Here is a 20,232-nt window from a genome sequence, read left to right on the forward strand (position 1 = left end):
TAGAAAATAGACTATTGAAACACATCCTCATCTAATTAGAAATAATATTAAAATTGAAAAATGACATTTTAATAGGTAAAATACCCGCCATTTGAAATAGCGGGTCAGTATCTAGTAACCTACTTAAAATATAAAGAGTTATTCTTGGGTTCACTCCCTACATTGGTTATTTAGATATTTTTAGGGTCATATACATGAGAACCGAATTCATCCAGACTCAAAATGATTCAAATCAAAACCTACACATAAATTTATAATATTCAAGAAAGGAGTAATTTTAAAACAAAAAAAAAAAACGATACCCGAAAGGAACAACTCGTACCTAAGTGGATATCTAGTGTTCATGTCTAACTGATTTTATAAACTAATAAAAAAACATTTTCTATGTGTTTTGCTAAATTAAGTGAAATAGAAAGAGTTTTTTTTATTTAGTAAGACAATTATATTGAGTGAAAAATTAAGTTACATTAAATGTAATTTATTTTTATTATTTTGATTTAAGTTATGATTTTCTTCACAAAACATATCTTTGAATTATATTTTTGGCTACATAATTTTCCACCGACTGAAATTAAAAAAAATGTTTTAGTAAAACAAACTAAACAAAAACGTTTAACCTTATGCAAAACTCAGTTATTTTACTTTTTTTTTTTAATTTTATAATTAGCACAAAAGTAATATTGATTAACCTAAATAAAAATCTGCACTATTATTATTATGGTAATATAATTAATAATGTGAAATATTGTTAAGGTAATATAATTAATAAATTTGTTAATATGTGTGAAATATGGAAATACAATTAATGTAATACTATTATCCTCGTTTCCAAACAATTTTGAATTATATTACTATTCATGTTTCCAAACAGTACTAAAGTACACTTCAGTTTTAATAATATATATATGATAATAACTTCCATAATCATGGCATAAGTACCCAATTAATAGTAAAATATAAGCTAAAATAGATAATTTTTATATATATTTATATTTTAAACCCAACAAAGCATTTGACTGAAATAAATAATATATAATGATCAAATCTTAGGGGTTTCTATGTTTTTTCGTACTCAGTATATATTATGTGTTGAACTTGAAAAAATGACTATAAATTAATAAGCTGTTAAATTCTCACCAAAATTTTGTGATTAATGTTTAGATATTTATAATATAATACAAAAGAATACAAAATTATTATATTAAACTAAATAATTACTCAAAATTTGATCTAAATAGATGCATTGTATTTTTAATATCAATTGTTAATTAGTAAACAATCACCTTTTTCAAGATTTTTATCTATATAAAATAACCCTTCTTTATAATAATATATTTTGTATTTTTCATATTATCTGTGCATAGTTGATACATCATATTTTCTGAGACTTAAAATCTTAAATTTTGTGGTGTATTGATATCAGTGAACTATTAATAAAACCACTAAACTAAATGAACTTCTAAAAATATATAATTTTTTTTAATGATAAAAAAGAATGTCTTTTTGTTTATTTTTCAAAATTGAGAATGATAAACTGATTTCAAGACAGTCACCGGCCTAATGAGCTATGATTAAATAATTACTGTGATATTTCTTGGTTTGTCAACATTACTGTAAAAAATTCTACACATATTAACAAAAGACAGCAAAAATGTCATTTTTCCATGGGAATATAAAGCTTTCACTACAAGAAAACACAAGTTTTACGAGGGCAGTTTTCCTCGTGATTTCGTCGTAAAAGCAGTGTTACGAGGAATTAGCGAGGAAACCCGTTTCGTCGTTATACGTTTGTCGTAACGCATATATCCTCGCTAATTCGTCGTAACGTAGCGAGAAAATAATTTCGTCGTAAAAGCGAAGAAGAATATTTCGTCGTAAAGACCACGTAAAGCTTCCACGTAAGGACGTCGCTAAATTTCCTCGTAAATACCTCGAAAGCGATTCCTCGTTAAAGCCACGTAAATAACTCGAAAGTAAATACTCGTAAAGTAAACGTAAATATCTTGATAGCTTTCCTCGTAAAGACCACGTGAATTTTCCACGTCATTTCCTTGTAAACATTTCCTCGTAAAAACCTCTTTAATCTTCCACGTAAAGAAGTCGCAAAATAGCTACGAAATTACTTCGTTTCGTTATTTTACAGAAATAAAAAAAAATTATAATTAAAAAAATTATTTAAATTATTAATAAAATTAAAATTCTAAAAAAATCAAAACCAAAATATTTTATATATAAATAAGTTTTGAATTCATAATACAAGAACCGAAATTAAAAAGAACTAAGGGTCGTTAATCGCCCGGTAGAATTCATCACTCCTCGCCGTTACATCCGCCTCGGCATGTGAGTCGTCGGTTGGTGACTACCTGGCTCACCGAACATCTCTCTGTAATGGGCAGTAAGTCTACCTTTTCGAACCTGAGAAAAAAATTTAATTTTTTAAATTTCCGTCAACAGTATATTTTCCAACATTATCCACCTAATCAACACTAAATAACATAAGATCCGTAAAATTATCTAAATTCCCTATACTAACCACCTAATCTACCTAAACTAACCAAATTAGAGAGGAATTAGAGAGGCTTACCATTGCAACGAAACAGGGAGGAAGTGGAGAGGAAGTGGAGAGGAAGTAGAGAGGAAAGAAAGAGTGAGCGCTCGGGGTGTATATATAAGATTACATTCTGTCGCAAATTCCTCGTAATTTTACGACGAATTACAGAGGCCCGTGTTTTTTTTTACGACGAAACAGCGAGAGATTACAAAGGCCCGCGTTTTATTATACGAGGAAGTTACGAGGAATTACAAAGGCCCGTGTTTTTTAGGTACGAGGACGTTACGACGATTTTGCTTACGTGGAATTACCGAGGAAAGCTTCCCTATAAATATACCCGTAACTCTCCTTCTCAACCCACACCCAAACTCCCAAATCACACCCTATCTCACTTCATACTCTCAAATCCAATCCTATTCAAATTATAAAAATTTGAAAAAAAAGGAAGAGAAGAAGATATTGGAATTTATGTTGGTGAGACTTAAGTAATATAATTGCTGGAAGTCTTGCCACATGTAAATCCAGTATATTTCTTCTTTTTCTTTTTTTTTCTAGTTTTTACGGTACGAGGTGTTTACGACGATTTTGGTTACGAGATGTTTACGACGATTCCGTCCTACGTGGAATTAAAGTGGGCCGCGTTCATCATTTACTTTACGTGGTATTTACGACGAATCTGTCCTACGTGGTATTTACGACGAATCTGTCCTACGTGGTATTTACGACGAATCTGTCCTACGTGGTATTTACGAGGAATTCGTCGTAAGTTCGACGTTAACATACGAGGAATTAACGAGTATTCCATTTAAATCCCTAAAACCCGAAACCCGAAACCCCAAACCCCATATTCCTTATCTTCTACTTTATATATTCCAAACCATATCTTTATTTTCATTCCAAACCACAATTCCTTATTTTCATTCACTCAGAGAGTCTTACGTGGAATTAGCGTGCCCCGCTTTCTTTATTTTTTTAATTTCGTCGTAAACTCCTCGTGGCCTTACGACAACCTTACGACGATTTTGGCTTGCGTGGAATTAGCGTGCCCCGCTTTCTTTATTTTTTTTAATTTCGTCGTAAACTCCTCGTGGCCTTACGACAACCTTACGACGATTTTGGCTTACGAGGAATTAACGAGTATTACGTATAAATCCCTAAAATCCGAAACTCCAAACCCCATCTTCCTTATCTTCTACTTCATATATTCCAAACCCCAAACCCATCTACCCTTGAACCTCAATCTATTCTTTCACCTCAAACCCTATTTATAAAATATTCCAAACCCCAAACCACAAGTCCTTATTCATAATTAAAATAAACTTTCACATTACCTTATTCATAAATCAAACTCCCACATTATCTTATTCATAAAACAAACTACATAAAATCAAATACATCAATCGGATACATCAACATTCTCGTCATCACTAGAAACATCATTATTTTCATTAAACTCGTCTTCAACAGCTTCGTCTGTGGCATCGTCGGTAAGATCTTCGTACTCGTGATTACGCGGATCAATGAGAAGGATGTCATCAATTTCTTGTTCAGGTTCCTCGACTTCATTTATCTGTTCTTCTTGCAATGGTGGTTCTTCTCCACTGATAATTCGTCCTCGAGGTGTAACTTTGATCACAGCTAACCAATTTATACCCGAATCTCTCATTCGAGGGTATGGAAGGAAGCTAACTTGGTCTGCTTGTGAAGCTAAGATGAAAGGCTCGAATTTGTTGTACCTTCGTCCACCGTTGACATCAACTACACCGAATTTGTTAGACCGAACACCTCTGTTGACGACGGAATCGAACCATTCACATTTGAAGAGGACGCATTTCAGCTTCAATATCCCTGGAAATTCGACTTCAATAATCTCCGTCAAGATCCCGTAGAAATCTATTTCCCCTTTCACACATATTCCATAGTTACTGGTCGTCCGCTGTCTACCATACTCATATGTGTGAAAAGTATAGCCTCGTGTGAAATTACGACGAAAATTAATTGGATGGCCAAAAAAAACGTGAGCTACCTACCAAGTTGGTGGATTCAAAATTTCCTCGTTAAGTACACGTAAAGTATTTCGTCGTAAAGAACTCGCGAAGTTTACGTGGTATTTACAAGGAAATAGTGTTTCCTCGTAAAAGCCACGTCAATTTACATCGTCTTTACGACGAAATTGTTTTGTCGTTACCTTACGACGAAATAACGATGCTTCTCTTTTTCCACGTACTTTCCTCGTAAAATCAACGTACTTTTACGAGGATTATTTTTCCTCGTTAATTATCCTCGTTAAACTTACGTTTTCTTGTAGTGTTTGCCAAAGTTGTGTAGTCCCAAAGTGATCTCCTCAAACCGTCCATGCTTCTCTCCACACATGTTTGTACAACACTGCCTCACGTTGAAGTCTATAGCTGACCGGTTCGAGGCGCAGTTGCAAAAACTGCTCTCAAACCCTAGGCCTGATCTCCAATCAGGAACCAGAGAAGCAATCTCTCCATCGATCATGTTAGCTATCTTTGTCACATCACGGTCGTCCATCTCCAGCTCTTCCACCATCTCTCTTGCAACGCTAATTGCCGTGTCGCTTTCTATGTCAAACGGGAAGTATATGTTCCTCACAAGCCCTGCAATGAGAGAAAACTATTTATGGTCTGAAACATGGAACTTTAACCCAAAAAAAGGTTGTCTGGTCACAAACCTTCCTTGTGCCCACAATAACACTTCGTGCATCACCACCATGTCCAACAATTCAAACCTGTTTGTGAATGGAAGAAGACATTCAATAAAGAAGATGACCAAGGTGAGAACTGAGTAAAAAAATTAGCAGCAGCTACACCATGCCTAGTATTCAAAAAATAAGAAAATAGCTTCTGTGGTAAATACCATGCCTAGTGGTAAATACATATGTTTACAATATCAAATTTTTACCTTCTAACATAGCATAGACTTCATTATTACTCTCCATGTTGTTTCTTGTCTGCTCTGCTGCCAATAAAAACAGTTTCTCTCTAATGGCGGCACCGACATAGCGCGACCGACGCTTCTCTCTCTCTTCACCTGGTCATTCAGACAAAACTTGCAAGCCATATAAAAGCAACAAACATGACACAAACTTCTTTTTAACGCTAACGGCAATAAGTAAATGACGAAGACAAAGCCCTCAAGCAGATAATAGAAAAGTAATTACCTCTGTATTTTTTGTACTCTAAATCAACATAAGGTCAAAGAGAACACCAGGAATTCTTGAACACTTGCAAAAACCAAGAGACATCAATTGCCCAATCATATACTCTCGCTCAGGAAAAATGTGAGTAATATGTTTAATCGCAAGGACTGATCCCATCACCTTGAACCAAAAAACAGAACTTTTACATCATCAGGGTTCTAGTAAACAACAATCCAAACCAAAGAAACAGTTGCAATGTGAACAAAATCATCTAATCATCACCTGAAATTTTGTAGTAGCTTGAGAATCTCCGATGAACTGTCCTTGCCTGAGATAAAATCAAACCAGGAAAAAGTTTAAAACTTCTTTACTCATATTCCCACAAGAAATTGATGATACAAAAAAGAAGAAGAAAAAAACTGTTAACTTGTCTTTTTAGTGTTAGCTTCGGAAGTATCAGTTTTGACTGTTAAGGTGTCGTATTACTCATTCTCCATCACCATACCTTCCTTGTGAAAAACCAAAAACACAAATTAATCAAGACTGAAGCTTGTTAAAATATTAGATCACACCAATTATATAAGAAAGAACACGGGTGGAGGTTATATTATCAATGTGTTCCCATTTCGTTTGTGACGGAAAAAAGGAATTATCAGAAAAAAGATCTTATTAAGAAAGCAAGAATCAAGGATCCCCAATCAGAAAAAAAAAAAGCAGAGTCGACGTGAGATGATCATGCATGGAGCTTACTGGTCATGTGGATTATTAAGAAATCACTTAAATAAGCCAATAAGATGAAACATCAGTGGAGATTTGAATTATGACGCTGAAAAGAAACTATCGAATCCACTGGAAACTCCAGAAGGCAAAGCGGCCACATGATTGCAATTTACAAAGTCCGACCTAAGTGAGTTTCTGAAGGCATAACCTTGCTTCTCGATTACAGATCTCGCCTCTTGAATCTCTATCAACTGCTTGTTCTGAACCTTCTTTAGGTTCTCAAGAAGCTCCGTTTTGGCTCTGAAGTCTCCTCTGAGCTTCTCGTTCGCGGCTTTGACTTCGTCTAGCTCTTCGTACACCTTCTCCATCGTTTAAGCTAATAACACTTTCACTGTAACCACCTACAAAAGCAAACGAACAACAAATTGAGCAAATCGAGATCTAAACCCTAACCAATCTAAACGGAATCGAAATCATAAAGAAGGAATTGATGGATAGAGATGTAGTGGAGTTCTGGATCGGGAGAACTGAAACGATGGTGAAGACGAAGAGCGAGAAGCGTAGAGCCTCGTGTTATCCAATGGATTAATGAAATGTTCTTATTGGCCAAATATAATTGATGATGTGGACATGCTAGAATCCCTTTATATTTGGCTTTGAGTATAGGATGGCAACTATCTAATTTTCGGGAAAAAAATTAGTGTTAGAAGTACTAATGATCAAATACGGTTTCACTTCATTTATAAGTATGACAAATACGGTTTCGACTGCAGGAGCGACTGTAAAGCTTGCATGCAACAACACAAAGACAGGTATAACGATGGAGACAAAGGCGGTCAAAAGCGGATACTTCTTCATGTTAGCTCCGAATAAACTCACAACCTACGCTTTCCACACGTGCCGGGCTTGGCCCACGAACCCCGGTCCCGCGGCTGGTACGGTGACAAGCACCGTCCCTTCTAAATCAATCAACATAGCTGAACCGACTACGTTTTATACTCTGTTGGTCCCTTCGCGTTTGAACGGGCATGTACTCGTTGAAGTCTCGACTTTCTTCTTTATGTGTGTGCTTGCTAGTTACTTATGACTCATTGACTATCAGTAAGGCTTTAAAAGTTTATCTTGTCGTTTTTGCTTTTTTAGTATGTTCATGTTTAAAACTTGTCTCAGTAGACATTTTGAGATGGTTAGTGTGTTTGATTTCGTATCCTCAGTCGCTGAATTCCTCGATGAAAGAAGAGACAATATCATGAATGTTGAACCTGCTGCTCTCTTGATGGTATGGTAAATACCGCAGTATCCACAAATCACTAACTCTTTAGTTGAATTCTTACTCATCTTATGGACACTTATGATGTTATATTTGTTGGATCTCAAATTATCCGTCCAGATACGATCATGAGAGGGTGTGTCATCAGCATTTAGAGAGATCGAGGGAAGAAAAGTAGTTCGATCGCTGGATATACTCCTATTAAATCATGCGATTGCACTAGATCTAAAGAAGAAGATAGCGAACTTTTTATCATGTCATAAGGTCATCTACTGATTTGTAGCCTTGTAGGCAGGCTTGACAGTTGACACTATTGACATCCCTCATGACCTCTTTTTGGAGATGATGGTAAATGTATGCACAATTGCACATAGCTAGTGGTTTTTGAATTTGAATATTCTATTTGAGTGTATAAACTAGAGTGTTGTTTTTGTGATTTCTCAACGGCTGGGTTGATGATAAAGATGTACTAGTAATATATAACACAGCAATATATAAAAATCAATAATTCATTTATGAAAAATATAATAGAGCTACAATATCATTAAGCGAAAACATTTTTAAATGGAAGGATAAACGATAAATTTTGCAGAGTCGCAGCATCGATCTGCTATTTAATCAATAAAATAACAAAAAAGACAGCTAATTTAACTGGTAACAAGATACTAATAGTTATGCTGGATCGCTCCCAAACCGTTTGATGAGTTTTGGGGCGCAAACCCAGCAAGCTACAATAGCTGAAATGATGAAGAGCGCCACAAAGACGATGGTTAGGATGAAACCTGTTTCCATTTTTTCTTGATCAAACAACCAAGCCTTTGGGTCTTTCTAATTTTTCTCCTCTTCTTCTTTTACCTACTAGTCAATTGCGCTCATATATTTATACTGTATTGTCCACACTGAGATTACATTTCTGTGGGTAAGTTAGATAATTTTGGAAATTTTAGAGTTTCTCATTATGAGCATTAACTAGTGAAAATTGGAAATGCTTACATTTATTGTATTTTAGTAATTGTCACGCATATATCACTAGATTCTTTCTTTTTTTTGTTTGTAACTTTATATCACTAGATTCTTTCTTAAACATTCAAAGAAAACATAAAGTTGTGATATTTACATATAGTAAAAATGTCTCTTTTTGTAACATACATTAGAACCTCTATAAATTAATAATGTTGAAACTTTGAAATTTTCTTAATTTACAAAAAATTTCTTATTTAGATTTTTTTATTTTAAGATATATTTATTTTAAGATAAGAAAAATATTTGATTTTATTGTATATACATTAATTGTTATTTTTTAAGAAATTTGACATTTATATTAATTTTATTATATTATTTGGTGAATATAATATATATTGCATAGAACTTAAATGTGGTTTTAGATACAATACTACTAAATCTTATCAAAAATATATTAAGTGTTAAAAAATATAAAGAAAAATTTATTATAAATATAAAACAAATAATATAATAATAGGTGCTTACTTATATAAATTATGTATACATATAAATTATTAATTTATAATTTTAGTGGAACCATATATTTACATATATAGATTTTTTTTTAAATTATTATCTTATTATTTGTTTTAAATTTTGAATCGAAACAAATTAGGACTAGCAAAATTTATTAACATAAAAATTATTATTTTATACAATATTAATTTATAGAGGTTTTACTGATAATGTAACTCATTATTTCATTTTCCCCAATATTTGTTTCTCATATGCTCACGTAATTCCTTTTGTAACTTTTAAGTTCAAAAGCAATAATTTCTCTTAATTTTTTGAGTTTTTTTTTTTTTTGCTAAAGTTATTATGGTGTATCTTTTTGTATTGACAAGATAATAAATTTATGGTAACATTCTACCGTCTCTACACGTTCACACTAACACATTGCAAGTGTGTTCTTGCCAGAAGACAAGCCACACACATGAGTTGATAGAACCACATATGGTTATTTTTTGTGACCGAGACTGTCAAAGAGAGATACTCTAATAAACTCTTCACCAATCGATACCGAGACTGTCAAAGAGAGATACCAAGAGACAAGTCACACACATGAGTTGATAGAACCACATATGGTTATTTTTTTAGCATAAGACTTGGATGCTGGATCCTTTATATAGTTATCACCTCTGCAGCAATCATCAGCATATATAAACTGGATAGGGTGATCAGGATAACATTTGGAATGTGTACTATACAAAAATAAACAAAACACTTACTTGAAAGCTATAATTTGTTGAAAGAGAACCCTAACCATGTCAAGACCACGCTTAACCCTCAAAAGGTTTCTAGTATGACTACCAGCTTTCCTTGCACAGTTTGTCTTAATATCTTTCTCCACCATACTTAAACTCGGTCGAGGCTAGTCAGAGATCAACCTCAATACTTAGCTTCTTGATGTTTCTTTCTTGGTGCTACGCAGTGATGTATATGGACTGTAGCGAAACTTATGTTTTCAACTTTGTCCAGCTTTCAAAATTGCATCACAAATATAAAAGGGTATCATTCAGTCATATTCTGCTTTTGAAATTTTCAGAATCCCATTTAGGAGGAGTCGAAGGAAAGTAACTACTCTAATTATCAAAGACGAAATCAAGAACACAGCAAAGTTAAATTTTCTTTGCAGAACAAAATTAAGTTTTAAGGCATCAAAGAGTAACAATTTTGGTTAAGGTAAGAACATGTTTCTCTTCAACTTGATGATGATGACTATAGCTTGACCTGAACTTAATCTACATCTCGACATTGTCCCAGTCAAACGAGTTTCCTTCCAAATTGTAACCTGGTTGTTGCATTCTGTTCCTCGCCAATCTGCTCATCACCGCAAGCCCTGAAAGTTGTAGACAGCAAGAGTTAAAGATAAGAGCAAGAATTGACTACAGAATCATATCTTCAGGTAAGCATTTTGTAGATTATTTACCTTCTACCATTCTATAGAGTGATGACAACCAACCGTCTCTAGATATATTATGTCCCTCAAGCGACTCTGCAATCTCCTTGTCATGCTTCCCTTCCAGAACATTGCGCAAAGTCACAACCGCATCTTTCGTTCTCTTCAAGATACTCCCATCATCTTCTATCTCAAGGATTTGAAGATCGTTGTGCGATGATGTAAGACTCACACCTAGCGCAAACTGAGCAGCTGCAGCCCAGCGAGTAGAAGCCAGCCATTTCCTTTGTCCTTGCAAAGGTTGTTGCGAGTCATCACCATCTCTCTCACGCTTGTTCTCAAGTACTAAACTGCGCAAGTACTCTGCGTTTGCAGCTCCTGTGCTTTGAACCATCTTAGAGAACGAGCTTCTTTCATTTGATAGTAGGTTCTCCGGTGTACTGAACTCTTGAACTCTTCCGGAATCAAGGACGAGGATTTTGTCACAGTCGATGATGGTGTTGAGACGGTGAGCGATGATGAGCATGGTGCATGACTTGAACTCCTCTCGGATAGTCTTTTGGATGAGAGCATCAGTTCTAACATCAACAGCAGCAGTTGCTTCATCAAGTACCAGTATCTTTGATCTCCGCAATAGTGCACGTGAGAGACTCAACAACTGCCTCTGTCCCACACTGAAGTTCTCTCCTGCCTCAGAGACCTGAACAGGAACAAAGCAACAAAGTTTAAAAATCAATAATCACCACTTAAGAAGACAACAAATGAAAGCACACATGAGTGGTCTAATGGTAGGCGGACTTTGGGAAGCTAAGCAATCCATGACACTTCCACACGGATGTGAGACCATGTTTTGAGCCTCATTTTAATTACCAGAGAGGTCTATCCGTGGACTGTACTTCCACTTGGAGATTAGTCGGAGTCTTTCCATAAGTTGATCAGAATTAAAAAAAATAATAATAACAAAAGAATCTCAAGCTACAAGTGGTAGTTGAGTACCTCAGCATCAAGACCTAGAGGATTTCTCCTGATGGTATCCTTCAAGTGAGCCCTCTCCAGAGACTCCCACAGATCAGCATCATTGTGTTCACCAAACGGATCAAGATTAAACCTCACAGTTCCCGAGAAAAGAACCGGTGACTGTGGAATGATCCCAAGCACTTTACGCAAATCCATAAGTCCAAACTTGCCAATGTCACACTCATCGATTAATATCCTCCCTTTCTCCAGCTCCACGATTCTAAACAAAGCATTCAACAAACTTGACTTCCCAGCTCCCGTCCTTCCAACAATCCCAACCTTATCCGTTGGATGAATAAAGAAAGAAACACCATGAAGCACAGGTGGTAACTGAGGCCTGTAACGTAGAACAGCATCCTCAAACTTTATGCTTCCAGCTGATGGCCATCCGGGAGGTGGACGGTTGCTCTCAATAACAAGCGGAGCCTCTGATGGTATCTCTATATAGTTGCCAACGCGCTCCACTGCGTTCAGACTGTTCTCAGCCAAACTCGCGAGTCTAAGAACACCTGTTAGCAAGCTAGTGATGTTTAACGCGTAGCTGAGTAGCAAACCCATTGTAGATGCAAACGCCTGTTGGTTCTCAGCTTTCCCGTTCTGCATGACGGCGAAGGATGCTGTCAGCCAAATCATAAGACCACCGAGTGTCTCTAAACGGATCCCGAGCCAACGGTTGGCACTCATGTTGACGAGAGTGAATCTGATGTTGTTATCCATTGATCTTCCGTTGATCTCAGCCATCCGATCATATGCTTTGTAAGCACGGATGGTTGATAAGCCATTCAGTGCCTCTCCGAACTGTGCATAAACGGGAGATCTTGTGATTGAGTCCATACGCTTAACCTCACGAGCTGTGTTCTGCAATGTAGAAGATTGATTAAATACAAAATCTCTTTAAATGCTGCGGTTAGGAGGTGCAGTTATTACCTGGTAATAGAGATAAGCTCCATAAAACAAGACAAGGAGGGGCATGATGGCCCATAAGGACAAAGTGCTGACAATGCCAATCAAGACAACAGTTGAAAGAAGCTGCGAGACTTGACCCATAAACATGTTTACAAAGACGGCAACAGTTCGATCAATATCACCGAGATCTTTTGCGAATCGGTTGATTATCCGTCCTAAGGGATTGGTATGGAAGAAGGACATTGGGGCCCTTAGTATGGAATGAAGCATGTTGTCGTGTAGCCTCTTAGCTGCATAAAGACTGGACATAATCAACCAATATGAATTGGTCAATGTCACCAAAACCTGAAAGCAACAAAGAAACAGACTCAGCACAGCATTCATGATCTTTATTAGCTGGTCAGGTTTCATCAAGCACATACCTGTCCAAATGAGAGAAGTGCATATATAAGATTGTAGAAAATGGGTCCATGACTCTTTGGAGTTCCTGCATCAGTCCACTCACTCAACCACGTGCTGCTGGTAACCCGGAATACTTCTGTCAAGACGTAGCATAAAAGGAGCATCATCACTACCCATGCCCCTCCAAGTGCATCCTGGTACCTGAGAGAACATGGTAAGAACACCGCACAAGTCATTTTCATATCCTGCAAAGGTGCGTCCAGTTCAGCCAATAGACATAAACAATATGGTGTTCAAGTTACCGCTTCAGGACTCTCCAGCTCACTACTCCCGTTTCACGTTCTTCTTGCTTGATGAGAACAGATTTTCCTCCTTTGTTTTCTTCTTTGGCTTTCTTATCGTCAGTTCCATTCATCTGAAGAGTATTTGTGGATCCGTTCGTCAATGGTGCTATGGCAGTTTGAACAGCCTCAGCTTCTCCATTTTCTTCTGAATATTCTTCAACCTTCCCTGCATTTTCCATTAACCTCTGAAACAAAGGGCCGTTATTGGATAGCTCTTCATATGTTCCTTCCTCTTTCACTGTGCCTTCATGGACGAGTATGATTCTGTCCACTTGCGATAGGAAATGGAGCTGGTTTGTAACGAGAACTCTCGTTTTGTTCCCCAATTCTCTTTTTATGCATTTCTCAAAAACCTGAAACAGATTTTTTTTTTTTAAATCAGATTGACAGCATAAAAAGGACCAGTATTATCAGTAAATAACCAAAGAGTTGTTTACCTGTTGACCAACATGAGCATCAAGGGCACTTAAGGGGTCATCAAAGATGAATACATCTGAGTTTGAGTAAACGGCTCTAGCCATTGACACCCTCTGCTTCTGTCCTCCACTGATGTTAACACCTCTTTCTCCAATCTCAGTGAGATCACCACCCTATCAATCAAGACAAAAAGGTTGGAACAAACTTAAAATGAGTAAGACAAATCCCTGTTATCAAGTACGCCTTAAAACTTACAGGCAGTAACTCTAGGTCATGCTTGAGCGCAGTCACATCAAGGACCCTTTCATATCTTTCACGGTCAAAAGGAGAACCAAACAATATATTGTCGCGTACCTAGAATATTTAAATAAGGACCTTAAAATCAAAAACTTAAGAAACAATCAACTAAGTGTATGAAGTAACTGAAGAGCATACTGTTGCATTAAAGATCCATGAAACTTGTGGAACATAAGCAACTGATCCTCTGAGAGTAACCATTGCATCAGATGTTGCAGGAAGTTCCCCAAGGATAGCAGATACCAAGGAGGTCTTTCCTTCTCCTGTACTACCAACAACAGCAACTAGGCTGCCAAGAGGCACATCCAAGTTAATATTTGACAACGTCGGCCTATCCCCCTGCAGATATATACACATATATGGTTAGCTCGAGTGTTCTACTTCTGATAAAGTGAAAGAATGAACATGGTACAAAGAATACACAAGCGGCACCTTAGCATCCCAAGAGAAAAATCCATTTCTTATTGAGATGGCTGGCTGTCCAGGTTCAATGGGAGGATTTGGTAAGAGAATTCTCTCTTCTGTCGCTAACACCTCCTCTAAACGTTTTAAGGATACATTAGCATTCACCACCTACAAGTAAACACTAGTCAGCATCAGCAAAGAAATGAAAACATGTATGCGCAAAAGTATTCAAGAACTTACCTGAGTTATAATGTTTGGAAGCATGAATAGAGGGAAACGAAGCACGGCAAAGAGAGAGAGCGATGTAAACGCTCTTGCAGGGGTCAGGTCTCCTCCAAGCAATGTGAACACACCAAATGAAACAATAGTCACAAGAACAGGAATACTGTTCAGTATAAACATATTCAACTGCAAAACAAAGGCAAGAGTCAGAAACAAACAGACTCAATAAAAACAAAAGTGGGACAGTGCTGAATCATACCGCTCCCAGGAGCTGTGATTTCCGGAACCAAGATAATTCATCATCACGTACAGTTTGGACCTTGGACTGAAAACTGTTCTCCCAAGCATAACACCTGTAGCATTTTGGTTTAGTACAAATTTCCTGCAATTTTTGTAACACAATTCATCACCAAAAACATTGGTTGTAGAGTTTCTTACTTTACTGTATCCATTGCAGCTAAAACCTCATTCATAAGGCCAATTCGCTTGTCAGTACGCTGCAGGCCTTCCTTTGTCAGGTTCTGCATTTTGCTTATAATAATAGTCTGTTTCAAGAAACAGAGAGCTAGTTCAGGAGAGAGAGATGGAGAATTATTAACGTTTAGGAATACAAATGAACAAGTAAACAGCGGATAACAAAATAACATTGAAACAAAATGTGACATAAAAAGGTAGATTGACCTGCAAAGGGAACATAAGGACCAACAACAATGCACCAATAAGCGAGGCAACACCCAACTGCTGGTAGAGGAGAATCAGTGCTACAATTATACGAAATGGAGCCGACCACATGGTATGAAGTGATTGGCAAATTTGCTGCCAGAAGATAGAAAAAACATTTAGTACACATGGAGATTAGATACATAATATTGATGGGGCACACTACGCACCTGAAGAGATTCGGCATCAGTCGTCATTAAGTTGGTTATCTTTCCCGTTTGAAACTTTCTACGACCTTCATTAGTCAACCTCAACGATTTGCGAAATACAGCAGCAATCTAAGAAGGGGCAAAAAACAAACACATATGGTTTGAGAACAAGGCCGTGGTAGCAGATTGAAAGTGAAAGTGAAACTTAAAATTTACCAGAGCTGATCTTAGTCGGTAACCAACACGCATGACATTCTGGAAATATTGAGCTTCGCATAGCACCCCCAATACCTGGAAAATTTATCCATCAACATCAATCACACGGTGAATCCGTAGCTTCAAAGTATCACCCTTAAGAGAGAGAAGGATTTCATTTTATACCACTCCAACAAAGATGGAGAACGCATAGATGTAACCCATATAGGCTGGCTCATCTTGTTGCATTGACTGCAAATAGTTTGACGAACAAAGTGAGATTAGAGAAGAGATCGACTGTGATCCATTTAAATGATATAATGCCAACTAGGTTCAGATAGAGTGCATACTAGTACAAAAAACATGGGAAAAGAACAAACCTTTAAGAGTTGATTCAGTAAAAGAGGCCCCACAAATTGTGAGCAATCATTCCCAATCTGTGAAGTAAAATGAACTAGTTAGATAAAAAAATTGAGGATGCCACTGCTTCCTTCTATTTGTCACATTATGTTAATTTAAAGTAACATCCGGAGGCATCAGGACTAATCTAACATGACGTGGCACCAGTGATCATTGTACTTAAACCATGTCATAAGAATAGAAGGGATGAAAGACTCTGGAAGAGCTAATCAAAGGGAAAACGTGGAAGAGGTCGAAGAAAGTACCTTCCAAAATCCTCCCCACCAAAACCTTCAAAATGCAAAGGAGAAGAAAAGAAGATTTATATCAGACATGTAGTTCATTAATGAAATAGTGCTAATGCAAGTTATGAAGCAGTAAAAGGCATATCTAACCAAATCTGCAGTAGAAAAAATGTATCTCCTATGTCTTAAAATTAATCCAAGAATATTCAAATTTTCCTCTTAATGCATGATTCATCAGCAAAAACACAAAGACTACAACAATGTCCAACTGTAGTAAGCTGATGAAGTGAATAACTAACACTAAACTTGTAGCAATGTTCTGATAACCCTCTAATAATGCTTCCTAGACATAGTCACATAAAATAAACTTCATGGTTCCTTACTAAACCATCTGTGCATCACGGTGAAAGCTAGCACTATCTAATCCATAGTCGAAAGGAATGAAAAAACAAAGCATGAAAAGGTGAGAACATTACCTTCCTCCCAGACTACTGTTTAGTGCTCTTAGCAACCATGGTTTCGGCTTTTGTAATTCCTTATCCCAGGATTGCTGGAAGCTAAAAAAGGATACATAAAATATCAAGAACCATGTCACTTACATACACTTTAAGAGATTTAATCAGTTTTCGAAGTACCTGGTGAACAGAGTTTCAGTCTGATCCCAAGTGTCCAGATGCCACACATCCGTCTCTGTGAGAGGCCTTTTAGATCCCAGAGTCATCAAGGGATTAATCCATGAGAAGAAGATCTCTGTGGCATTTCAACAATTGTTTAAGAATAGAGTGTGCATAACGCTACCGTATGGGTAAATGGTTAGTCAATACTCAATAAGCATAGACTACACAATCCAGTATTCACAGAACTGAAACAAGGCCAAAGAGGTGACTTACTGTCAAAGATGTTTGCGTGCCTTTCTGGACAAATTTGTTGTCCCTCAGAAAGCTCTTCATACTCATGATCATCCACAGTTTCACTCCCCAACGGCATGTAGCCAGGGTAAGGTTCCAAATTGGGAAGATGCACAAACAATAGAATTCCAAACAGAACCTGAAATAAAAACCAAAACTCACCATCTTAAGTTGTTATAAGAAAGGAAAAAAAAATGTATATGAGTGTGATTTAGACATAAGACACAACAAATATTTATAAGGTTGTATGCTTTTAGGCAGTGTTTTGAAAACAGGACCAGTCTCGTTGAAGAAGTAGAGTCCAGTTCGGTTTAAAACCCGGATTTGAGAAAAACCGGTGACCCATGTCAACTTTAAAACCCGGTTCTAAAAAATCCATTTATAATTATTGTGTTTTCAATTGTTATTACAATTTAGGTTTTAAACTCTAATAAGGAGTTTGGTGAGCTCACCTGAACTGCCACCTCGCTTATGTAGAGATACAGTACATAACTGCAATGAAAAACAAAGCTTGAGTTCACCCTTCTGAACACAATGACTTGCATAAAACCAAATAACACCAAAAACCTCCTAACCTGGTATAGAACTCCTTGACTGAGAGAACAAGATTTAGCAAGACCATATTCCCCACAAGAGCATATATGACAGCAAACCTAACATACCAACGGAGTTCATGGATGTAAATTTTAGTTTCCATACAAATCATGATCATCACAGACCCCCAAGTCAAAGCTTCAACCCCCAAACCAAACGCCTGCCAAAGAAACCACAACAAACATCAATATCTTTTACAGAACAAACCAAAAAGATAAAGAAGACGTTTAAAACAGAAAAGATCACCACCTCATAAGGAGGAAGCCCATCTCCATCCAAATCCAAAACAGAAACCCCCATGATCAACCTAAACAACGGCTCAGCAGTACCATAAGCCGCCAAAAGAGCCAACAAATAGCTATACAATCTCGACCTCATGCAGAACCTCTCCACTTTGTGGTCCTTCATGGTGCGCCATATACGGTACAGACACAGAACCAAGAGAGCCACATGAGAGATTACAAGGACAAAAGAGTCAGTAGCACAGGGCGTGTAAGCGCCAAACGCGTTATCAACTTGTTTCGTCCAAACGCCGTTAGGCGCCGGCTTGCAGTACCACTCCAACGCCTCCTCAAACCCCATTTCTTCTCTCCTCCTTCCTCAGATACAGAGCATCAACAAAAGCTTTCTCTACCTTGCAAAGAGATTCAAGAAGAAAGTTATAAGCTAACCAATCATACATGTACGTTTCTAGCATTCAATGAAAAGCAAATGGTCCCCCCGGGTTGATAAATGAGTAGAAAACATTCGCGCGTAAAAAGGTGTGAGCTTTTGCATGTAATCAATTTCAGTGGACGCTGTATAATCATTTCAAAATGATACAACAGTTACAAAAGCAAAAACAGAGGAAGCTCCACGCGGCGAAAACGAATCTATATTATTATTTCTATCGCAGACAAGGATGAAGATGAGATCTTGTAAGAACAAATGAATATTAATTCACGAGGAAACTCAAAACTATTATGTAGAGTTAATCCCACTTTGTCGTGGGGGACAAAACAGAGGAGGAGAACAGAGAGAGATGAAAAGATGAAAGCTTTATTACCTGGAGATTTGGCAAATCACGAGGAAACGAAAAAGGGATCTTGTGTACTCACTCGTATGGCTTTGGGAGAAAGTGGGTTCTCCCTTTTTTTTGATGGAAGGAGAATATTTGAGAGACAGAGAGAGAAGAGTGATACGTCACCGCTTACGATGCCAAAGATGCAGAATATATGGACGAAAGGGAAGCTCTCTCTCTCTCTCTCTCTCTCTCTCTCTCCTTTTTTCTAACTGGAAATAAGGCTTTTTAACAAACAAAAAACATTTGATAATATATACTACTTTTTACTTAATTTTATGTTATCATTTTCTCTGAGAACGTTTTCTACAAATACTGTATTTCAAAAATAGTATATGTTGACAGTATATGGCTCCTTTTATATCTAAGAGTATAAATAATGCATATATAATCTAGTAGCAACTGTAATCCAAACCAATAATGTAGCCAAAAATATAACCTATGGTTTAGATAAAATATTATATTATATGAGATTTTAGGAGCTATAAATACTTTTATAAATATTTAAAAAAATAGAGAGCTACAAAACTTAAATTACTGGAGTTAAATGTTTATTCGGCTAATGTTCCGAACCTATTACCTTTAAAAATATTATTTATTAAATTTTGAAATTGTGTATCTAATCTATTAATTTAGAATTCTATTTTTATCTACCATTAACAAGTCATAGTAGGACAATTTAAACAATGAGTTATTATGACATAGTTGATTATTTACATTAATAATAAATTTTATTTTATTTTTTAATTATAACAAAATCATTTGAGAAAAAATCTAACAAAATCTAATTTAAATTTAAATATGTTTTATAAAATAACATATTATTTAATTTCGTGATTAGTAATATAATATGTTATAAGTCAATGTTAAATAGAATTTTATTATAAAATAAAAAAAATAACTTATATATTTTTATTTTTATAAATTCTATAATTATATTCTGTATTATATAAAAACAAAACTGCTATATGAATTAAATATCAAAAAAATTATATTAAATAGGTAAATTAAGAAAGAAAAAATTAAAAAATTGTTTCATTTAATAAATTATCAATCATCATTAAAATGGGTTAAAATTTGTAAACTATATAATATTTTATACAAAAATAATTTTATTAACATAGCTTAAACTTTTATATCTACAACTATATATTATATTTTTATTTATTTTGAAACTCTCAATAATATATTGTTCAAATTTTTCATATACAAAAATATAATAGTATATAATAACCTTTAGTTCATATACTATTTAAAAATAGGGGAAATTACATGTTTACCACTTTCATGCTACCACTTTTCATTTTTACCACCACTACAAGGACATTTTCAAAAATATCTTCTTC

The 20,232-nt window shown here is 35.9% G+C and overlaps 1 protein-coding gene and 1 long non-coding RNA gene across 8 annotated transcripts; both read right to left on the reverse strand.

The window, feature by feature from the left end:
• Positions 1–1,457: 1,457 nt before the first annotated feature.
• On the reverse strand, positions 1,458–7,118 carry LOC106362191. Of its 6 annotated transcripts, none has more exons than XR_002663383.2 (7): positions 6,465–7,118; positions 6,142–6,219; positions 5,997–6,042; positions 5,477–5,894; positions 5,247–5,303; positions 4,848–5,172; positions 1,458–2,415 (listed from the first exon to the last, which is right to left on the reverse strand). It is a non-coding gene; the product is annotated as an uncharacterized LOC106362191 (long non-coding RNA). The 6 variants fall into 6 exon arrangements; XR_007335586.1 differs by having other exon boundaries at positions 5,477–5,623; positions 5,736–5,894; positions 6,142–7,112; XR_007335587.1 differs by having other exon boundaries at positions 1,550–2,415; positions 5,477–5,605; positions 5,736–5,894; positions 6,142–7,110.
• A 3,158-nt stretch (positions 7,119–10,276) lies between these two features.
• Positions 10,277–19,112, reverse strand: LOC125603599 (ABC transporter C family member 2). 2 transcript variants are annotated; one of them, XM_048774481.1, is made up of 26 exons: positions 18,872–19,112; positions 18,076–18,460; positions 17,808–17,986; positions 17,685–17,724; positions 17,215–17,371; positions 16,960–17,074; positions 16,801–16,881; positions 16,346–16,370; positions 16,061–16,117; positions 15,867–15,932; positions 15,702–15,776; positions 15,507–15,614; positions 15,298–15,432; positions 15,055–15,161; positions 14,876–14,969; positions 14,635–14,802; positions 14,422–14,562; positions 14,128–14,328; positions 13,948–14,046; positions 13,713–13,865; positions 13,234–13,628; positions 12,952–13,132; positions 12,551–12,874; positions 11,603–12,481; positions 10,637–11,306; positions 10,277–10,546 (listed from the first exon to the last, which is right to left on the reverse strand). In XM_048774481.1, exons 2-26 carry the CDS (start codon positions 18,406–18,408, stop codon positions 10,449–10,451), a joined length of 4,881 nt encoding a protein of 1,626 aa, XP_048630438.1. In that variant the 5' UTR covers positions 18,409–18,460; positions 18,872–19,112; the 3' UTR covers positions 10,277–10,448. The 2 variants fall into 2 exon arrangements, with proteins under 2 accessions (XP_048630438.1, XP_048630439.1); XM_048774482.1 differs by having other exon boundaries at positions 18,076–18,456; positions 18,872–19,107.
• Between the last annotated feature and the right edge of the window lie 1,120 nt (positions 19,113–20,232).

Source organism: Brassica napus, unplaced genomic scaffold, assembly GCF_020379485.1.
Source record: "Brassica napus cultivar Da-Ae unplaced genomic scaffold, Da-Ae ScsIHWf_35;HRSCAF=64, whole genome shotgun sequence".
In the NCBI taxonomy this organism is placed as follows: Eukaryota; Viridiplantae; Streptophyta; class Magnoliopsida; order Brassicales; family Brassicaceae; genus Brassica; species Brassica napus.